This window comes from Phoenix dactylifera, chromosome 16, assembly GCF_009389715.1.
Source record: "Phoenix dactylifera cultivar Barhee BC4 chromosome 16, palm_55x_up_171113_PBpolish2nd_filt_p, whole genome shotgun sequence".
Taxonomy (NCBI): Eukaryota; Viridiplantae; Streptophyta; class Magnoliopsida; order Arecales; family Arecaceae; genus Phoenix; species Phoenix dactylifera.
The window spans coordinates 10261859-10282569 of NC_052407.1; the positions used below are offsets into that span (position 1 = coordinate 10261859).

At 39.5% G+C, this 20711-nt stretch overlaps 1 protein-coding gene across 1 annotated transcript in view; it reads left to right on the plus strand.

Moving 5' to 3' along the window:
- Positions 1-10728, plus strand: part of LOC103702231 (probable LRR receptor-like serine/threonine-protein kinase At1g56140) — a 30491-nt gene extending 19763 nt beyond the window's left edge. Inside the window, exons 15-24 of the mRNA XM_039114476.1 lie at positions 4045-4089; positions 4182-4246; positions 4322-4701; positions 5885-6089; positions 6172-6330; positions 6425-6543; positions 8799-9009; positions 9152-9383; positions 9552-9702; positions 10215-10728. Coding sequence (XP_038970404.1) covers positions 4045-4089; positions 4182-4246; positions 4322-4701; positions 5885-6089; positions 6172-6330; positions 6425-6543; positions 8799-9009; positions 9152-9383; positions 9552-9702; positions 10215-10532 — 1885 coding nt within the window. The 3' untranslated portion in view covers positions 10533-10728. The remainder of the gene's footprint in view (positions 1-4044; positions 4090-4181; positions 4247-4321; positions 4702-5884; positions 6090-6171; positions 6331-6424; positions 6544-8798; positions 9010-9151; positions 9384-9551; positions 9703-10214) is intronic.
- Positions 10729-20711: the final 9983 nt, after the last annotated feature.

The following is a 20711-nucleotide window of genomic DNA, read 5'->3' on the forward strand; positions in this document are numbered from 1 at the left end:
CTTTCCCATCTCTTCCTCTCTCCACTCCCTTGACGTGCGGTCCCTGACCTTCCGAGGACCTGAGCGAGGCTGCGAAGGTCTTGGATCTCTTGATGTAGCCGTCGATAATCTCGTCCCGGGTGAGACTGGGATCGGGGGGCTAAATGACGATGAACCAATGCTCGAAGTCGCACTAAGGGAAGAGAGCTCGGGCGGCGCCAGGCGAAGAATCCGGAGGAGAGCTGGAGAGGAGAGGGGAGAGGGACACTGAAGGAAGCCCTAAGGACAAGTCGATCGTGCCCTCGCGGTGAAATCGGGCTGAGGGCCCGACGTGGAGTGCGATGCGGGCATGCAGCCCATGCGGGCATGCGGCAGGGAGTTGGGCCAGCCCTGGGCCTTGTCTTCTGGCCCTTATCTATCAGCCTAATAGTTAAATAGGTTATACGGGTTAAACGGGCCAGACATCTAAAATATGTATCCGACCCAATTAATAAATAGGTTAAACGAGTCAACCTGTTTACAATCCGAACTTGTTTAGGCCAAACTCAAACCTGTTTATGGTGGGTCGAACACGGGTCGGGTTGGCGGGTCGGATCATATTTTGCCACTCCTAGAAGGGAGTCTCCTTCCTTTCGACTTCATCGGAGGAATCCGATTTTGAGGCAAATTCTGGCCTCCTTCAGCCTATTTAGAGGCCCCTCTGATCTTCTTTTCGATCCCACCGAAGAACCCAAGCTCTCGATTGAAGCCCATTGCTGGATTTCTTTGATTCCCTCTCCAATTGCCAGTCACCTTTCGCATCGTCGCTGTAGCTGCATCCTTGCCAAAAAACTGGTAAAGACCCTACCACCATCGAGCTACTCCTCTCCTCTTCCTTGTAGACTGTTTGGAGCTTCAATTCTTGCCGGTGATTGCCGGAATTTGGCCAAGAAGGATGACCCCTATTTTCGCCCTTATTTGTTTTTTCTTTTTTCTTATTCCGACCACCTTCGCTACTGGCATTCATTGCCAAAGCCCTCAACCCCTTCCATGTATCGCCCCCTGGTCGAAGTAGGACCCCACAGCTGCCGGCAAGTGGGCTGGGATCCGGGGACAATCAAGCCAAAATTTTCGTGTTCGGCCCTGTTTTGGGTTGAATTCAGCCGGCGAGCCGCCGGCGGCGGCCGCTCTCTACTACCTCTCATCAGCGCCTGCTGCGTCCTTGCCGGACCACAACCACGACCACGACAACCTCCAGTCCACCCTCTTCCTTCATCCTCTATTTTGCTAAGAAAGAAGAAAGAAAGAAGAGAAGAAGAAGAGGAGAGAGAGAGCCATCCCTCTCTTGTTTCTCTCTCTTCTTTTCTCCTCTTTCTTCTCTGTCATCTCTCTATTTCTCTCTCTAAACGAAACCTATGGATCCTAGGGGTCCCATCCACCGGTTCTACAGACTTGAGTTGACCCCTGAAAAGAGGTCATGAACCATCCTGGTGCGACCGATCACCCCACCCTATTCAATGTCCTTGAAACCTTTATTGATGAACCATGTTGATTAATCTTGGCCCTGATTGAGTCTGATTCACTGAGCGAATCGTCTAGACCTAACCCACATGAAACCACCATACGCCCGGTCAAGACTTTTTGTATTATTTTATTAAAGTCATCAATTAGAAATTAATTTTTTGTTAATATTTTAAATAGGTCTAGCAGAGTCGCCTAGCGAAGTCTGACAGTATAAGATAAAGGAAGTAAGTAAATCTTATGCTCCTTACTAGTTTTTAAATTTGTAAGTAATCCTAACACTCCTTATTAGTTTTCAAATTTTTACTTATTTTCTGGTATTATGAAAAATATGAAAATAGTATTAAATATTGATGATATCATATTTTCTTAAAATGAAGGATCAAGCATACAATATTTTAAAACTCATGATTTATTGCGAAATAATGGTTCCTTGATTGTTTTACCGTTAAGCACTACTTATGAACTATGAACACCATATTTATGAAATTTGTATTTTTGTTACGAAAAAAATAATTTTATGATTATTCTACTGTTAAATGCTTATTTATGGCCTATGAACTCTATAAAGCCATTTAGTATTTTATTCATGTATGATTCAAAAAAATATGATTCAAGAAATATGACTTAAGAAAAATTGTTTTGAGAGCTATGGCAAAAAGACTCTTAGATAGCTATGTATGACCCTAAAAGTAAGGTAGATCAACATCCAGTTTCAGACTACCCTGCCACCGAGTAATAGTAGTTGGTATATGACCCTATCGGTGGGTACTAGTAGTTGGCATATGACCCTGCCGGCTGGTAATAGTAGTTGACATACGGACCTACCAGCGGATAATAATAGTTGACATACGGACCGCCAATGGATAATAGTAATTGGTATATGACCTTGCCAGCGGATAATAGTAGTTGGCATACGACCATACCAGCGGATAATAGTAGTTGGTGTTTGTCGATTACAACCCTGTCATGAGTATAAAGTGATCGTGGCACGAATATTTGTGAGCAATATTTTGAACTATGCTATGGCTAAATGGCAAAGTAATACTTTATGTATTTGCTTGCAAAATGAACTTAGAACTATATTTATGAAAGATGGATGATTTGTTCATGCATGATTTGTTTTATGACCTATTTTGATATGCTTTACTATGAAATGCTTTATTTTATAATATCTGTTATTTTCTAAAATGATGCATTGACATGAAAAAACTTATGGCTGATTCGATAAGGTAATGTAAGCTTTACTTACTGAGCCATGTCGCTCATAAATCTTTATTTTTATTTTTCTCTCTCCAGACGAATAGGATCAGTAGGGACGAAGGATGATCCAGGCTTAGAGTTCGCGCTAGCAAGCTTGACAATTTTGTAGAAGAATTTTAGTATTTTAAATTGACTATAAATTTATAGTTAATGATTTTCTAAATATTGAGGATTATGGATTTGGTATTTATGTTTGGAATTAGAAGCATTGAACCAATATTGGTTGCATTTAATGGATAATAAAATTGGATTCCTATTTATTCTATTATATTTAAGATAGAATTGAAAGCTAAATGTAATGTTGGCTTCATGTTATTGTAGGCTATAACTCTCGGTAGCATGTCATGCTCCGGATCTGGGGCGTGATAGAGTATAGATCTAAATTTAGCTCCATATGCGTGACCTCACAATAAACAATTCAATTGTAGAACGATAACTTCAGATCATCAAGATCATTCTTCTATAATTAGAAACAACATTATTTTAATCTAGACCACTTAGGATGCCAAAATACCCCATCTAGGTGATACCTGCCACACTGGTGCGAGTTGTAGTTTGGAGAGGCAATAGAAAAGAGAAGTTGGAGGGTAAGGATGCCTGTCAACCCCCTCAATCCTTCTAAATTTGGAGCAGCCAAATCCACTTAAAATAGTGATTTCTGTTGGTCCAAAAATCTTGCAATTGTGAGCACCATACATACATACATACATACATACATACATACATAGACTTAGCAATACTCAAGTGGATCTCCATTGAGATCCAATCATGTCTAGTTTGACATCAATGATCAGAGCCATTGAATGTGATCACAACCATATTACATAATTTTTGGATTTTAAGTAGTTTCGTGGTAGTAGATCACAAGCAACTGTTCAGATCATCAATGTTGAATCCCCATATCCTATGTGGACCTGCCCAAACCTGAATGGAGATCTATTCAAGTAAAACCAAGTTCAGCTGAAAATATACACGTACATATATATACATACATATATATGCACACATAGATACACATGTACGTATGTATGTATATACATATGTGTGTATGTATCTGTATGTGCGCGCACGCGTACATGTGTGCGTGTGTACATACATACATACTCTTGCTTCAGCAGTGGGGACAAGGCATTTAACTAAAATTATTTCATGATCGCTTAGGCAGTAGCGGAGACATGATTTCTTTTTTAGAAATCATACTCTTGCGTGTGTGCACTACCTCCTTTCTTTTTTTTTAGAATATGATTTCTTCAACATGTCATAGTACCACTGATTGTGAACTCCCATTGTTGTATCGTACAGGAACTTGGTGGCCAACAACTTTGTGGTTGATATTTCTAATAGCAGGTGCCCACCACTGATAAAATAACCATTAGAACTTCTGCAGCACTAAATCTTTTTTCTTCTGAAGTGTTGCCATTGCGTTGTTATGTCTACAGTGTTTTGCCTTCAGGATTGAATTGTCTTCAGCGGGATATCCCTTGCAATCGTGGATCACCAATTTGTAAGCAGCTCTTATTGCTTTTTTATCATTAGTTGCTTCCTAAAAATAATTATTTTTTCATCCACTGGTTTGCAGATTCTTCCTTTGCTATAACGTGTGGTGGTTATGAAACCATAACATCCCCCGATGGAACTGTGTATGAAAGAGACAGAAACCCTCTCACAACGGCATCTTATTACGTAACTGACACAAACAAATGGGCAGTTAGCAGTGTTGGTACGTTTATGGACGCCTCGAATGCTGATTATATACTGAACAGTGTATCTCAGTTCTCAAACACTCTAGAATCAGAGCTGTACCAGACTGCAAGGCTATCTCCATCATCATTAAGATACTATGGTCTTGGGCTTGAGAATGGAAATTACACTATAAAGTTGCATTTTGCCGAGACACAAATCCTCGATCCACCTACTTGGAAAAGTGTTGGGAAGAGAGTTTTTGATATCTATATACAGGTAAGTGTGCTCAAATCTTTTGTGTTTCAAATATACACTAATAATGAGATCATATCAGCATGATTTAAATAATGAAAGCAACAATAATAATAGACTTCTTAGGCGCAACTGTTTAGCATTGTAGTATGGTGTCCTGGAACTCATCAAAACTTAGGAATAGTGATCTTTCTAAACATTTGTCTTCATAGATGGATGATTCATCTGTTCAGCAACCCCAGGGTAAAAAACAGAAGTAATGTATGTGTCATTAATTTAGGAAGCATGGGTATTTCTACAAATATCACTTCAATATATTAGATTAAACTTTTTGATTATTAAATTACCTACTTTTTATCAGTTGTAATCAAGTTCCACCGTAGCGTTTCCGGTAGGCGTAATGGTCGCCTACCGGACCGGTACGGTTCCGGTTCGTACCAAAATCGGGTAGTACGAACTGGCCAGCTCTTCTCCACCGGAGCCGGGGAAGAAGAAGAGAACGAGAGAGAGCACGGGGAAGAGAGATAGGGAGGGAGGAAAGCTGTGGCCGCCATCGGAGAGCCGCGAAGGGGCGAAGGAGGCTGGGTGGGGCGGCGGAGCCCGCGGAGAGGGGACCTGCAGGGGCGCGTCAGAGGCCGAGGCCGCATCCCCTGGGACGCGGCCACGGCGGAGGCTGAGGCCACGCCTCCGCGGGTCCCCCCCACCCCCCCGGCCTCCGCCGTCCCTCCGCGGCTCTCCTGATGGTGGCCACAGGTCTTCTTCCTCCCTCTCTTCCCCGCGCTCTCTCTCCTTCTCTTCGTCTTCTTCATCTCCGGCATGGAACCGGCCCATACCGGTTTCCACGGCTCTGCCGTACCGGTAGCTGGCCGGACCGGTTCGTACTGGCCGGTTTGGCATACCATGGCTATAATGGTTTGCTTGAGATCAAACAAAGGCTCCTTGAAGCATGGCTCATAAGTCAAATTCAAGTACATGAATGATCGAAAAAAGTATTAGCTAAACTGGTAGATTGGTTAAGCAAAGATGGAGTTTTCTCCATCATCAGTGCAGCATTTTATAGCATTACTTAGTTCCCAGTGACCTACGAAGTAGACATACTTAAACTATCATAAAAATCAATGTTTATCATCTCGATATTTGCCTTCTCTGTCTTGCGAATGGTTACACGAATTAATATCTGAGTTTGTGAAATTTTCTTTTATTTCAGGGTATTCTAAAAGAGAAGGACTTTGATATTAGAAAGGAAGCCGGGGAGAGATCCTTTAGAGCCGTCGTGAAAGAGTTCACCGCCCCAGTGACAAATAACTTTCTAGAAATCCATTTCTTTTGGTCTGGAAAGGGTACATGCTGTGTGCCAGCTGATCAAGGCTCCTATGGCTCATCCATATCAGCTATTAGCGTATATCCTTTCGGTATTACAAACACTCAAATTTAATAATTAATTATTAGTAAAAATGTGCATGTCAGCTTCTTAATTCTGAATTTACTGTCCAGACTTCACCCCTACTGTTAGTAATAAACCACCATCTACAAACAAGAGGACAGGTCTGGTCGTTGGCATTGCAGCTGGTGCTGGGGCTTTAGTCCTATTTACTCTTCTTGCCATGCTAATATATAGACACAGCAGAACATTAGGCATGGATGATGATGAAGGTGCAACTTCTTTTAATAGTCTTCAGGCATATATTGACTAATACTAGAAGTGAATTGAAGATGGTTATAACTTGTTTTTGCCTTTATAATGCAGATCTGCTAGAAATTATTGCCAGACCAGACACTTTCACCTATATGGAACTGAAAACTGCTACAGAAAATTTCAGTCCCACTAGTAAGCTAGGAGAGGGAGGATTTGGTCCTGTGTTTATGGTGAGTAATATTTCATGACATCTTTCTTTTTTCATTTTTTTTTCCTTTTTTTTCCTTTTAAAGAATATTGATGATAGTGCCACAACTCATATCAAAAAAATAATGCAAGAATTACCTATTAGACACTAAGAGACACTTTCTGATGTTTGAACAAAAGAAGGGTACAACCTATAACGAACCAGGACATTATCCAAGTGGACATTGAAAAAAGCTAGCTGGAAGTTATTATTTGAGATTTTTTGTCCTACTTATGTACCCAAGATCTCACTAAGACACGACTAATACGGAACTAAATTCAAGCCAACATGGAACCTCACATACTCTCCCTATTTAAACCTTAATATTTAAGACTTGATATCTTCACCAAGGGAGGGCCCAAGGTGTTAGCAATCCAGCCCTAAAACAAGAACGGGATAATTAAATAAATGATTACCACGGAGGAGATTCGAACTCGTGACCTCGAACCAACCTGAGCTTTGATATCATGTTGAGTTAACTAATTGACCCTAAATGCTTACTCTGATAGTAGGATGGGCTCATGTGTATTTAGGGCCACCTAAAGTCATTTGCCTGCCCGATGTTGGACTATCCCATTCTCCAACATGCGGGCCTGCAATGCAATGTCCTCTAGTCGCTCGGGGCCAAAGGTTTAGTCGGCTTTGATACCATTTGTAAAGACCGAGGATTTTACCCAAAAAAACTAACTAGGAATTGTCAATTAAGATCTTTGGCCCTATTTAAGTATCCTTAATCTTCCCAATATATAAAGGATGTAGGACTAAACACTTTACAAACCAATATGTGTCCATGACTCCATGTCAATGTACATATAATGCATGTCAAATAGCATTTTCTGTTTTGCCTAGTAGAAATATGTGTAGTGATAGGGTCATGGCCGTCCACTTTCAAACTCAAAGAGATGATATCTAGTTATCTACATAATCAACTATCCATGTATCCAAGGTATTCCGAACCACTACAAAATCAACTATCCATTATCCAAGGTATTCCGAACCAGTACCGGTAAGCATACCGGTGGCCTACCGGACCGGTTCATCATTCTCGGTACCGTTTTGGTACCGGGCCCGTACCAAGAGCTCCAGTCGATGCCGGAGAAGATGAGGTGAAAGAGATAGGGAGTGGGGGAGGAAGGGAGAAGGAGAGGCCTCCGCCACCGGTGGAGGCCGTCGGGGGGACGGCGGAGCTTGCGGGGTGGGGGGGTGGCGGAGGCTGCGGCCGCATCCCCTGTTTCTCGCCGGCAGTGTCCGCCGCCCCCTGCGGGCTTCGCCGGCCCCCTGAGGCCCTCCGCGCGTGGCAAAGGCCTCTCCTTCTCCCTCCCTCTCCTGCTCGCTCTCTCCTTCTCTTCTTCTTCTTCGGCTCTGGTCGGGTTCTCTCGGTATGGGCCCTATACTGCTTTTCACTGCGGAACTGGACCGATCCGGTATGGGCTGAACTGGCCGATACGGGCCCGTTCAGCATACCATACATGTATCCATAATTTGGAATATGATGATTAAAGATCCATAAACTAGAAAATAAGTCTGGGAAAAAGGTCTAGTGCCAAGTTGCCAATAGCTGTAATCTCAGCTGGTAGGCATGCCAACTTTCCATAGGGGAAGTACCATATTCAATCTTCGATGGTGGCAGACAACCACCAAATTGCTCAATATTTATATACTAAGCCTAACATAAGTATGCATGTAAATGAGCATCAGAATTTTACATGTATACCTTGGCAAGATCCATGTCTCCTAATCAATAGATTATCATGCGAAGCACCTAGCATCAATGAGATTTTTAAGTTAGTAACTTCATGAATCCTTCTATATTGAAGCAGATATCATTCCTTAATGGAATGAACTTATCAATCTTATTCCTTATTGGAATGAACTTATTAGGCTTTTTGATTCTTTTAGTTTCCAAAAAGCTTCTCAAAATTGTATTGCTGCACCTTTGAAGTAATAAATGGGTTTGTTTGAGACCTCTTGTTTCTAAAACAGTGATGTCATTGACTGGTACATTAATACTAAATTGACGAAACATTACCATGACCATTGAGCAGAGATAAGTTAGTTGAAGCACAATACAGTTGCAACATTATACCTTATATTTTCCGTCAAAAAATTATCATGGCCTGAAACTAGGCGGCATGAAGGAAAAGGATTCATATAGCCGACCACAACTAGTGGGAGGTTAAGGCTTAGTTGAGTTGAGTGGAGGAATTTTTCCTCAAAAAATTATATAATATTTTGCAGGGTAAACTTTCCGATGGAAGAATTGTGGCGGTGAAGCAATTATCGGTAGCATCTCACCACGGAAAGCGCCAATTCATGACAGAAATTGCAACTATATCTGTAGTGCAGCACCGAAACCTTGTGAAGTTGTATGGTTGCTGCATCGAGAGAGGCAAGCGGCTCCTGGTCTATGAATACTTAGAAAACAAGAGCCTGGATCAGGCACTCTTTGGTACAATTTAGTAGACACTCAAAATTTGTCTATCTTTCAGATATAGAGTTCTTAAACTATTCAGGCAATAAGGTGCACAATCTTTATTAACAAGGCACTGCAGACCCATTAAGTCAAGCATTTTATTGTTGCTGCATTACAGGTGACAACAACTTGCACCTTGATTGGCCCACTCGCTTCGAAATATGTTTGGGTACAGCAAGAGGTCTAGCATATCTTCATGAGGAGTCAAGCGTGCGAATTGTACATAGAGATGTCAAAGCCAGCAATATTCTGCTTGATGCCGATCTCAACCCAAAAATATCAGATTTTGGTCTCGCAAAGCTTTATGATGATAAGATGACTCATATTACCACCAGAGTTGCTGGGACAATGTAAGGATGCCCATGTCAGTAATGCTTAAATTGCTGGATTTCATCCGCATTCACTTGCTATCTATTGATCGCTATCTACTTAAATTAAGTCTACCGACAGAACATTCTATTTTGATATCATTTGTAACATGATTCGTTACTAAGGAGACTATTTTTACTCTTTTTAAGTGGTTATCTTGCACCGGAGTATGCAATGAGAGGGCATCTCACAGAAAAAGCCGATGTCTTTGGATTTGGAATCGTAGCTTTGGAGGTTCTCTCTGGAAGGCCTAATTCAGATCAGAGACTTGAAGCAGAGAAAGTTTATCTCCTTGAATGGGTAGGTTGACAATTTTAAGTTACCTGCAAATCATATCAACTGCAGTCATGTTACTTTCAGGGTGATCTGTAGGTCTGTTCTTCTGCCCTGTAGTTCCCATATCACTCCATCAATGATCATATACAGTCAGTTTGCAGTCTAAATTAAATAATTCTCAGTTACTTGCAAATCATATCAACTGCAGTCATGTTACTTTCAGGGTGATCTGTAGGTCTGTTCTTCTACCCTGTCATTCCCATATCGCTCCATCAATGATCATATATAGTTAGTTTGCAATCTAAATTAAATAATTCTCAGTTTGCTTAGCACTAATGACTTGGTATTGCTCCATGTAATTCTTGACATCAATCTGTTTTTAGCCGAAGTACCATTACAATCTAAATTTTTACTTGGTATTGTTTAACTTTGTGCATGGTGATAAATCATTTTCCCATCTGTACATGTAAAAGATCAAATGACACCATGCATGAATCGATATCGTCATATAATTCTTATCAATCTCTTTTCCATAGGCTTGGAATTTACGGGAGAACAGGCGTGAGCTGGAGATGGTGGATCCATCGTTATCATCATTCAATGAAGAAGAGGCCATCCGCATTATCAATGTAGCTCTTCTGTGCACTCAAGCATCGCCGATGCTACGCCCGCCCATGTCAAGGGTGGTGGCCATGCTGGCAGGTGATATTGAGGTCTGTGAAGTCACAACAAGGCCTGGTTATTTGACATACTGCCAGTTCGACGATATCAGCAACAATTTTGCAAGCAGTGGCTTTTCAAGGCACTCAAACATAACAATTTTGTCAGATGAGATCATAAGTGAAGGAAGGTAGCAGCCGTTTGCAAATAAATTCCACTAGCCCACTTTTCATACTGCAATTATACATTACTATTATATCTTGTAAATACAGAAATCTAAAATACCACTGAATCCCTGTAGTTGAGGTTTTCTGATCTCTATTGCATTATTTCTTTCCTTTTTTCCCTTTTCTTTTTCTGTTTGCATTATAAGAGAGATATTTTTGTGAATTATTCTCATCCTGATATATGATGATCTTGTTGGGCCTGGTCCACTTGACCGGCCTGGTCTCTTGGCCCAAATAAAATGCAAAAGAAATAAAAAAAGAGACAGACACATGCCGCGCATGTGCCTGGAGAGGACCCTCTATGAGAGTCTTCTCCCTTCCGATCTTGCCAGATGGAATCCGACTCCGAGTTAGATTTTTATCGCGGTCGAGTCTATTTAGAGGCATCTCTCTCACCCCATTGGAGTTGCAGCCATGATCGGAGCTCACCACCGGCGAGATCCATTCTGGTTGTTTTGATTTTCCATTGAGATCTCTAGGTGAGTTGCCGTCAATTTCCTCGCCGGAGTTGAGGTAACTTCTTCTACATTTCTTTTCCGACCCTAAGACCACCAAAGACAACCCAATGAGAGCCGTCGGCTGCCGGATTTAGCCATGAAAGGTTCCTCTGTTTTGATTTTTTCTTGCCCTGTTTCAGTGTTCTTTTGTCGTGATTCCGCCACCGCCGGCCACCGGTTTGGCCGGGGCTGTGGCCGCCGTTGAGTGAGGGCCGGGCCACCATGGCTGCCACCCCTTCGACCTATGAGGGGGAAGGGAGAAGAAGATGGCCGATCATGAAGAGAGGAGAGTTTCTCTCTCTTCTTCCCTCTTCTCTCTTTCTCTCTCCTCTATCTAATTCTCACTAGTTTCTCTCTCTTCCTTCTTCTTTTTCTTTTTCTTGGTGCCTCTCTCTAGTTGACTCGGATAGGTGGGAGAAGGGACTCGGGGGACCTGGTGATGGACCCCTGGTGGACGTCGGTAGGCGGTCTAGGTTACTAGTCTACTATTTTATTTTGTTTTGATACTTGAGTTTGATTCTCTGGAGGGAGAGTGATCTGCACAAGAAGGTTCTAATTGGGATACGATAGACCTAGCAGGAGGGTCCCCAATGTTCTCATTGTAGACCTGGGTTGACCCTAGTAGAGGGTTCTAGACCAGCGTTGCTGCAATCACCCGTCGCGCTAGCCTTATCCCGACCATTGCCGAGTATCATTAAACCCAATCGTCATAAATCTCTATCGTATTATCTGAACCATGGAATGATACTTGTTTCATAATTTGACTGGCTTGATTGGCCAGAGCGGACCGACCTGAATTATCGGACATTGCTACCTAGTCGATCCTATCCTTTTCGCACTCCGATTGTTGTCAGCTACCATTGGACCCATAGCTGATAATTTCTAATCAATTACTTTTTTCTTGATTAGATATATATTTTTTGATCATATGAATTAAGTTATACTGTACTGACTGTTTCAAACAATTGGGCGTTATCATCTAGCTGACATCGTATGTCTTTCTATATGAATCTATTTTCATGGTCAACCCTGATTTTGTATGGGGCTATAATCACCTGGGCAGGAAGAAGTCCAACGAGATCTTATACTCTTATTTCTCTCTTTTTTATTTTTTCTCTTGGTATTTTCTCTCTCTATCTTGATCCGAGAAAATTTTGGTTAAAGGGACTCAGAGGGTAGTGCTAAATTACTACGTGATGGTGCACCTTTTAGTAGACTAATAGAGAATTTTGGGTTGTCGGATACCTCGGATAATTTTGATGTTGATTTGGTTCTATAGAAGAACAATCTTTGGGCAAGAGGACGTTAGGCAGAGTTCTACGCACCCCAATCCATAGATCGCGATGTGGGCAAGTGATTAGGCTATCTGAGATGTCAGCAAAAAGATAAGAATCTTTGTACACCGATCTGCATGATATAGATATTTTTATACCTATATATGTATGATATGCTAATGATCCAAATAAGTAAGAAACAAGAATAGTTTTACTATGGTTTCTGTATTAAATCATATTTTGATCATGTATGCTTGTGATTGATAGTATGATAGATACATATATGAGCATAACTTACACTTGCATAATCAGACTAATAGATGTGGTGCTGTAGACTAACCATGTTATATTGGCTGGAAATGTGATACCTTGGCAGGTCCCGTCACAGGCTATAAATGTGATACCTTGGCAGGTCCCGTCACAGGCTGGAAATGTAATACCTTGGCAGGTCCCATCACAGGCTGAAAATGTGATACCTTGGCAGGTCCCGTCACAGGCTAGAAATGTAATACCTTGGCAGTCCCGTCACAGGCTAGAAATGTGAAACTATTGGTTGCCCCATTACGGGCTGAAAACGTGACCAAAATTTGGCCCAAAATCAAAAAAATAATTGATCCAGATCAAGTTAAAAAGAAATGGAATGAAAAGCATTGAAATTACTATTGAAGATTTATGAGATATCGTATAATATATCACTCTTGAGTAGCTGGATTTCTATTGATATTTAATGCACATATTTATATTGATTATTCAAGTATTTTTGATATTCGGTTTGTGATTTTATGATGTGTGCAACGATTTCTTGCGGTTTTCAAACTTATATTATTATTGTGTTCGTATGAATTGTAGAGATTCTTACTGGGCTGTAAAGCTCACACCACCTTATCTCTTTTCAAAGTAGTAAGATGCATAGTTTCGGATAGGTTGGGCACAAAATTAATTCGAGTATCAGAGTTATTAGTTAGTTTATTTTTCTTTGATACCGATGAACATTTGAAAATCTTGTAGTTGAACCAGTTTGATTATTTAGATATAATGGATTTATTTATTTAGATTAATTGATTAATTGTGGGGTTATTAGATTTTTATTCATCTTAAGCCTTGCATGATCTTTAGGGCATTGCTCTAGGGCTCATACGGTCGTATCACGTAATCAACTCAAATGATGAATTCAGGGTGTGACACTTGTTTTGTCAGTACATACATTAGGTTGGCTTTTCCTTTCACTAGGGTGGATCCTATTTAGTGGATTTCAATACGATTTTGAGAACAGAAGTTATATGGTGAATTCTTGTGATGGATTTGTTAACAAAGGTGAAATTTTAGGCCTCTTAGCTGCCTGGCTTGTTCACCCGGTGCTACATGGACCAATTCTCGTACGCACTGCGAACATGGCAAGTAGCATGAGGTGGGAGTCCAGGAGGATTATATGATTTATGTTTTGAGAAAAGGGAGGACTAAGCCCACCCAGATGATTTCATTTGTTGCAAGAAATTCAGAACAAGTGCAGTGGAGGCAAGAAAAAGAAAAGAAAAATAAAAGTACTAGAGGCATGCATGATCTAGGAAAATTGCAGCTTGGCTAAGATGGTGATACTGTGCTTGCCTGTTTGTCAGTAAGCACACTACTCCAGTTACTGAAGAGTGCAATGGTTCTGTTGATAGTGCTGAAAGTATTTTTGCAAGAGTGATCGAAAGATTTGTTCGTTATGCACCTTTTGTAATATCCACAATGCTGTGAATGCTAGTGATGTCAATTTCAAAGCTAGGTTGGGTTAGCCGCATTAGAATAATATTAGAATAATGGATAGATGGATCACTAATAATTTAGATGTAACAATATCGCACAATAAGAATTTTTTTCTTATTAGAATATTTTTTTTAGAAAATTGATGCCTAGATATATAATACCTAAAAAGTAGTGTTTGCATGTTTGGTTAACCATGAAAAAATGGCATATTTTAGAATGGCTTATATTTGGTTGTGCATCTATTTTTCTAAAAAATTATGTAAAATACCAGTTATATCCTTGATAAAGGAAAAAAATCTTATCTCATACTATCTAAGAGCATTTTTGAAAAAAAAATACCTCAATTCTCAGTCGGTGCTATTGGATTTTTTCATATGCTCGAGAATCTTATTTCTATAAAAAAAAACTATTTTTAAAAAAAAATCTAATCAAATATAAGATATTTCTTCCTGACTTTTCCCTCTTCCCTAAGAGAGGAGTCCTAAGTATTGGCTTGGGACTAATTAATATCAAGTGGAGAAAGGTGATGACCATATATATCGGCTGCACCTAGGCATTCTCACTAATACATTCGAACGTTGGGTAACGGTCATATGGTAGCGCTGTGCTGTCCAGCCGCGAGAGATGCCACTTCTCTATTTATTCATCTGGAAAGCAGAAAGCAGAGGCTCCCTTGTCTATTTCTTCGGCTTTAAGGGTCTTATTGTGGATGGCTTGGAGGGAAACAAGGATTAAGGATGCCCCAAGGATGTTAGATCCTCTGGGATCAATTAGGTTCTTATTGCACTTGATGTTCTTATTTTCTTTTTTTTCTTTGTATTCTTCTCTTTTAGCTACCAAGAGCTCTGCTTTCCTTCTTAGAAGGTCCCTGAAATGACATGTTGGGGACTAAGTCAATGTGATTATAGTTATTTCTGCTGCCTTTGACAATGGCTCACCCTTGAATTTTTCAAGAGATTTCTGAAAGTAGGAAGATAGACACCAAAATAAAATTTTAATCAATATTCCTAATAGAAGTTGCATATGATGCTAATTCTAATTTCATGCATTTTAACAAAAAAAAGAAGTTGATCCGATGATCTTAGCCTTGAACCATCTAGTATATCCTGGAGGTATAACCTTCAAAATATTCTTCTGATTTGCTACTCATACATTATAAAATAAAATAAAATAAAAAAGTGTGGATGTAGATCTCGAATGATATTATTGAGAAAGGCTATTGTATGTTGTCAAACATGTACCTCTTTTTTTTTTTCTTACCTTTTTGAGATGTATAGATGGGACTTCAGTTAAAAAGTTTGAGTTTTTTTTTTTTTTTTTTGAATTCTATTAATTCCATCTTGAAGGTAAACTAGGGTTAGGTAACCCTTAATAAAGATAGAGGTCCCTTGTTGGTAAAAACCATCCTAGGTTTATTATAGCAATGAACAACCAATGCTTAATTAATTCTATTTTTCTCCTAATAATTTTTAATTATTCCCTTTACGTGGACTGTAAGGTTGTTCATGAGAAAGAACATAGCGGCATTTTCTCTAATATCCAATTTTATTGAAATGGGTAATCTTGGAAGTACAATCCCAGCTTTTGGGTAGTTGCTTGTGGTCTTGTCTTTTAATTATTTATTTTTCATTTGTAAATTTTTAGATGATAACAGTAGAATTAGCTCTTTCGAGGAAATATAATGTAATACTAGTGATATTCTTTAGAAATGGTTCAACAAGAAGGCTGTTTAGCCTTAAATTTTCTTTTTCTTTTACTTGTGTTTTGTTTTTGCTTTCTTAGGGAATCAAATTGGTGGGAATCCACAATCTTCAATGCAATTCAATATGATGAGTGAGTTAGCTGCCTATTAAAATGGTTGCTAATGACATCACCACCCTTCATCACAAAAATCTACCGGTTTAAGTACTTAGTCTCCATTGTCGGAGACCCCACCATCTTCGCTTGCATGGCTACCATAACAATCCAACCAACCTTAGCTCAACTGGCTGGCATCCCCCTTCACTTCGGAGAGGTATATGGTTCGAGTCAAGGTGGTGGCATCCATCTTTATTTCTCCCAATATATATATATATATATATATATATATATATATATATATGTGAGAGAAATAAAGATTTAGTTAGTTTTATTGGTTAAATTAATAAATAGGTTAGGAGGATTACATGTACCTTATATGCAAAAATAAAGATTGATATACTTGCAGCTATGGGTGAAGAAGAAATAACCCACTAGTGAATGTCAAACCAAGCTCCTCATCTTATTAGGCAAACAATGCTACTCTGGCTAGCAAACAAGGTATATCCTTGTTTCTCATGGCCCCTGTTGTCACGCCCCCGCCTCCTCGAGGCACCCAGTGCCCACGTGGGGGCCACATGAGGGGGGACACGGGTTCTCCTGCCAGATATTGTCCGGTTCCGGAGCTTCACGCAAGCGTCCTTCATCCCTCCTCGATTTTGTTTTCCACCCAAAACGCGTCTGCAGGATTTGGAGACACCCGCCTCATATGCCCAGGCTCTGGAACGAGTCTTTCCGATGTGGGACTATTGAGCCTCACACCCTTTCCACCATCGGACAAGAGCCGTCCTCGGCTCTGTTAAGCTAACAGTAGTAAGCCAAATTATTAGATTTTTGACAGAAAACACAGTAATCAAAACTAAAACTCCAGAACAACTCGCAGAAACTATGTCTATGTAGTAGTTTCTGCCGAAAAACTCAGTAATCAAGGTATATGGTAGTGTAGTAGTTCATGTGTCAGCTGTGTTACGATCATCTGTTACAAAATTGAAGGGTTATGAGGGCATTGAGCTAAAGAGCTTGCATAAAATGACCTGGATTGGCTTGATTGAATTTTTATTAATTCAATCTAAGAAGGCGAATCAAAAACTAGAATTCTTCCAGTATTCGACGTTCTGGCTTGAGGTTATCCTCAGCACAAAGGGGGGCATGAGCAGCGAACATGGTGAGTTACAACTGTTCTTGCAGAACATCATTTATTTTTTTTTTTTTTTTTGAGAAACATCATTTAGTTAGGTTCTTATATAAAACAATGGTTATTTTCAAGTGAACTTAATTTAATATTTAAAAATAACGTGAGGTATAACTATTTAATATTTGTGCTGTTAACCTAAATAAAATCATGATCTTCTAGCCAGTTATTCCGTCTAAAGACCAAAAAAGAGGGCGAGGAATTGCTTGTGCTCTGTCCATGGAGAGGGATGGAATTGCCATTCCGCCAGTTTTGGGCCTCCATAGCCTTCCTAGTTACCATTTTGCCCCTAACTCTCCTTCAATCCCACTCTCCTTATTATTTTTTAAATATTTAAATAATAAATAAAGAATATATAAGTAATAAATATTATTATTATTTAATATTATAAGTTAATAATATTGATGTTGTTAATTATTGATAATATTAAATTACCAATATTATTTCTTATAATTTAATAAAATAATATTACTAATGCAATATTATTTTATATTAATATAAAATATTTAAAATATTTATATATTTAAATGTTAATATTATAATAATATTAATAATTACTAAAAATTGTCAAGGTGCAATTTTTTTGCAAATGGTGGAAATGTAGTTTTATCTAGATAAAAATAAACACTACTTATCTCCTCAATTTATTTTCCCAAACTTGTCTATCCAACCAAACACAAAAAAATTTATTCCATAAAATAGTCTTATTCCTCAGGTAACTTTTCCTTATTCCTCCAAAATTTATTCTAAAACCAAATGCAGCCCTAGATTTATACCTTTTCCTAGTTCTTTACTAGGTGATCACTGGTTTGATAAGTAATTCAGTCAGAGCCTTCAATATTTAATTGCAAATATTTATTTAGTCTAGGTTGGCACCCATCTGGCTTGACTTTTTGCCAATCATGGAGTGGGGCCGCACCTGCATTAGGAAAAGGAGGCCTTCTCAGGTCGCTAAAATTAAAGGCCTAGGGGCTCCATAGAAGTTAATGGGCGAAAGTAGCTTGAAAAATTCATTCCTCATGGCTCCATATTGATAGACAACTTGGGTGGTTGCTTTGGGGGCCTAGGTCTCCTACTGTACGTGGGTTTAAAGTTGCATTTGTCTTGATATTTCTATGGTTAGCAAAGCCTCCGCTATTTTATCAAATAAGAGGAATTTCTAAAGTTTGGTTACATGCATTGATTGGCACATCACACTAGGGGCTTATTGCCTTTCAACTGATCAAGGCTTCAAATATTGAATACTTCTTTAGAAAAAAGGAATCTTGAGTTATATGATGGATTTTGGTAAGTCAACACAATTAGGATCATATTATCCTTCAATTTAGGAGAATCACGAATGTGCTCAACACTATTATGAAGCAAAATCTAAACTATTGTTATTTGGAAATAAGGATATCAATCTAGTTTAACCTTTCTCTTATTTTTTTGTTGGTAGTCTACTTGGTTTCTAATATAAAAATTATATGTGATTCACTTCTTTCAAGACAACCAAATGATTGATGATGCCGTATGTAAGAAAAGTCTCCATATTTTATGTTTTGAAAATCTTTAAAGGTTATATATCTCTGGAATTGATTCTCATTTTATGCTTGATTTCTAATGATTGAAAATTTTATATCCATCCCTATTTTTTAATGACCTTTTCTTCTTTGTTGAACAGAGATTTTGATGACCATCTATCTATCTATTAAACAGAAATGGGAGAGGAAACTTGACCCCTTTTTAAAATTCAAAAAAAATAAAAAAAAATCTTAGAAAAAATGCACATCATGCAGGTATCATACTTGTTTTATATTTAGTCTCATGCCATGTACACTTACGCATTATTGTGTGGAAAATAGATATATATATATAAACATTACCGACTATTCAATGGTTGAACATTCGGTAAGACACCAAGACTAGACATAAAATGCTAATTATGTAAAAGTTGAATGTGAAATAATAGTCAAATAGAGAACAAGATGTTTAAGCTTCATTCAAAGGCTACATGGTCTGTACATATCTTTTAGTGGACAAAAATTCAGTGTGATAGGGTTGGGATCCCAATGATAGTTGGAGCCAATTTAGATCTCAACTAGTTGAAGATATCATCAATGAACGAACTGATCTTATGAACCTACATCCTTCTAAATGGTGTCGGAGCCGGCTGCAAGGGTGTAGGTTCCTAGATTGCCCGCCAAATCACCATTCAAACCACTGCTCCTGCATTTAGGATGGTAATTGGTGGAGAGATACATGGAGTTAACTGGCACAACATATCCTACATACTACACAATCTTAGAACGCCACATGAGGGCAAGTAGCCTAATACATATATGACAGGTGATCTAATATGATACTAGGCGATGCAATGGGCATGTTCGGATTGGGAATTATGCATGGCTCGGATCCGTTCAAATTTATTTTAAGTCACAGTGTTAGACCATGATCAAGTCCATCAACCAATTGGACAGTGTTGGGAAAGATATTAGTGAGAGGATTCTATCTGAATAGAGTGGGGAAGAGTGTCCTAAGAGGTATCTCACAAAGTCAATTGAGCTTCCAAAACTTGTTTCATGTATATTCCCAATTTCATGAGGAATCCTGTTCCAAAATGGTTGGAGGGAATTTATCTCCTTGTGCCAGAGTTTTGAACATCTTCTCTTAAGCTTCTATCAGGTTAATAGCATGATTTTTTTGTAATAATTCCTATGCACTTTTTTTCTCCTTTTTTTTTTTTTTTTTGCTTAGAAAAAGGAGGTAGGGGGAGGAGGGACAAGCCCACCCCGCGTAGCAGCCCCAACCGGGCCCCGCCCCCGCCAGGACTATGTTCGATTCAGGTAGAATGACCGTTTGGTATAGGCCTAGCTCACCAGGCCCTAGCCATATATTACTCATATCCTCCCCACCCGTGGCCCCGGCTCAGTTACCCCACAGGGCTCCGGCACGAACACCACGTGTGAGTACGTCACACCTGGCACCACCAAGGCTACCAGCCGACCAGTAGCACTTCTAGACCCCGCGTCCAGGCTAGGGGCATCCGGTCCCCACAATTAATCGACGCCCGCGCGTTTCGAACCTGGAACCGCTTAGTTAGAAGTAGAGCTCCGTTCCAACTGGGCTACCACCTTGGCGGCCACTTTTTTTCTCCTTGGGCCGGGTCATTCTTGAGGGACCCTCATCCCCATTTGGTTAGAAGGGATTAGTTTATAAACATTTGGTTAGAAGGGATTCGTTTATAAGCATTTGGTTAGAAGGGATTGGTTTATAAGAGATAAATCCTTGACTCCGAGTCTAGTAGATTGAGATGGCAGACAAGGTGGTTGATTGATAAGGACTTGTCCATTGACACACCTATCAGCTGAGAATCTTCGCAGGGATTTTTCAAAAGACGTCATTTCACAAATGAGAACATCGAGACTTATCCTGCCCATAATGCACCACCACCCTAAGTCTTTGCCTTCATGATCATTGACTGCTGAGAATTGAACTTGCAACAATAAAAAGAAAGTTCTTCCATTTAGGTTTATTGGGTCAGGATAATCTTATCCGTACCCTATTCAATTTCTAAACTAGCTAACCTTAATGCAATGCAATAATTTTGTCCGTAACACAAGGGAACTCGAGCAAACTCCACGTAATCTAATATCAA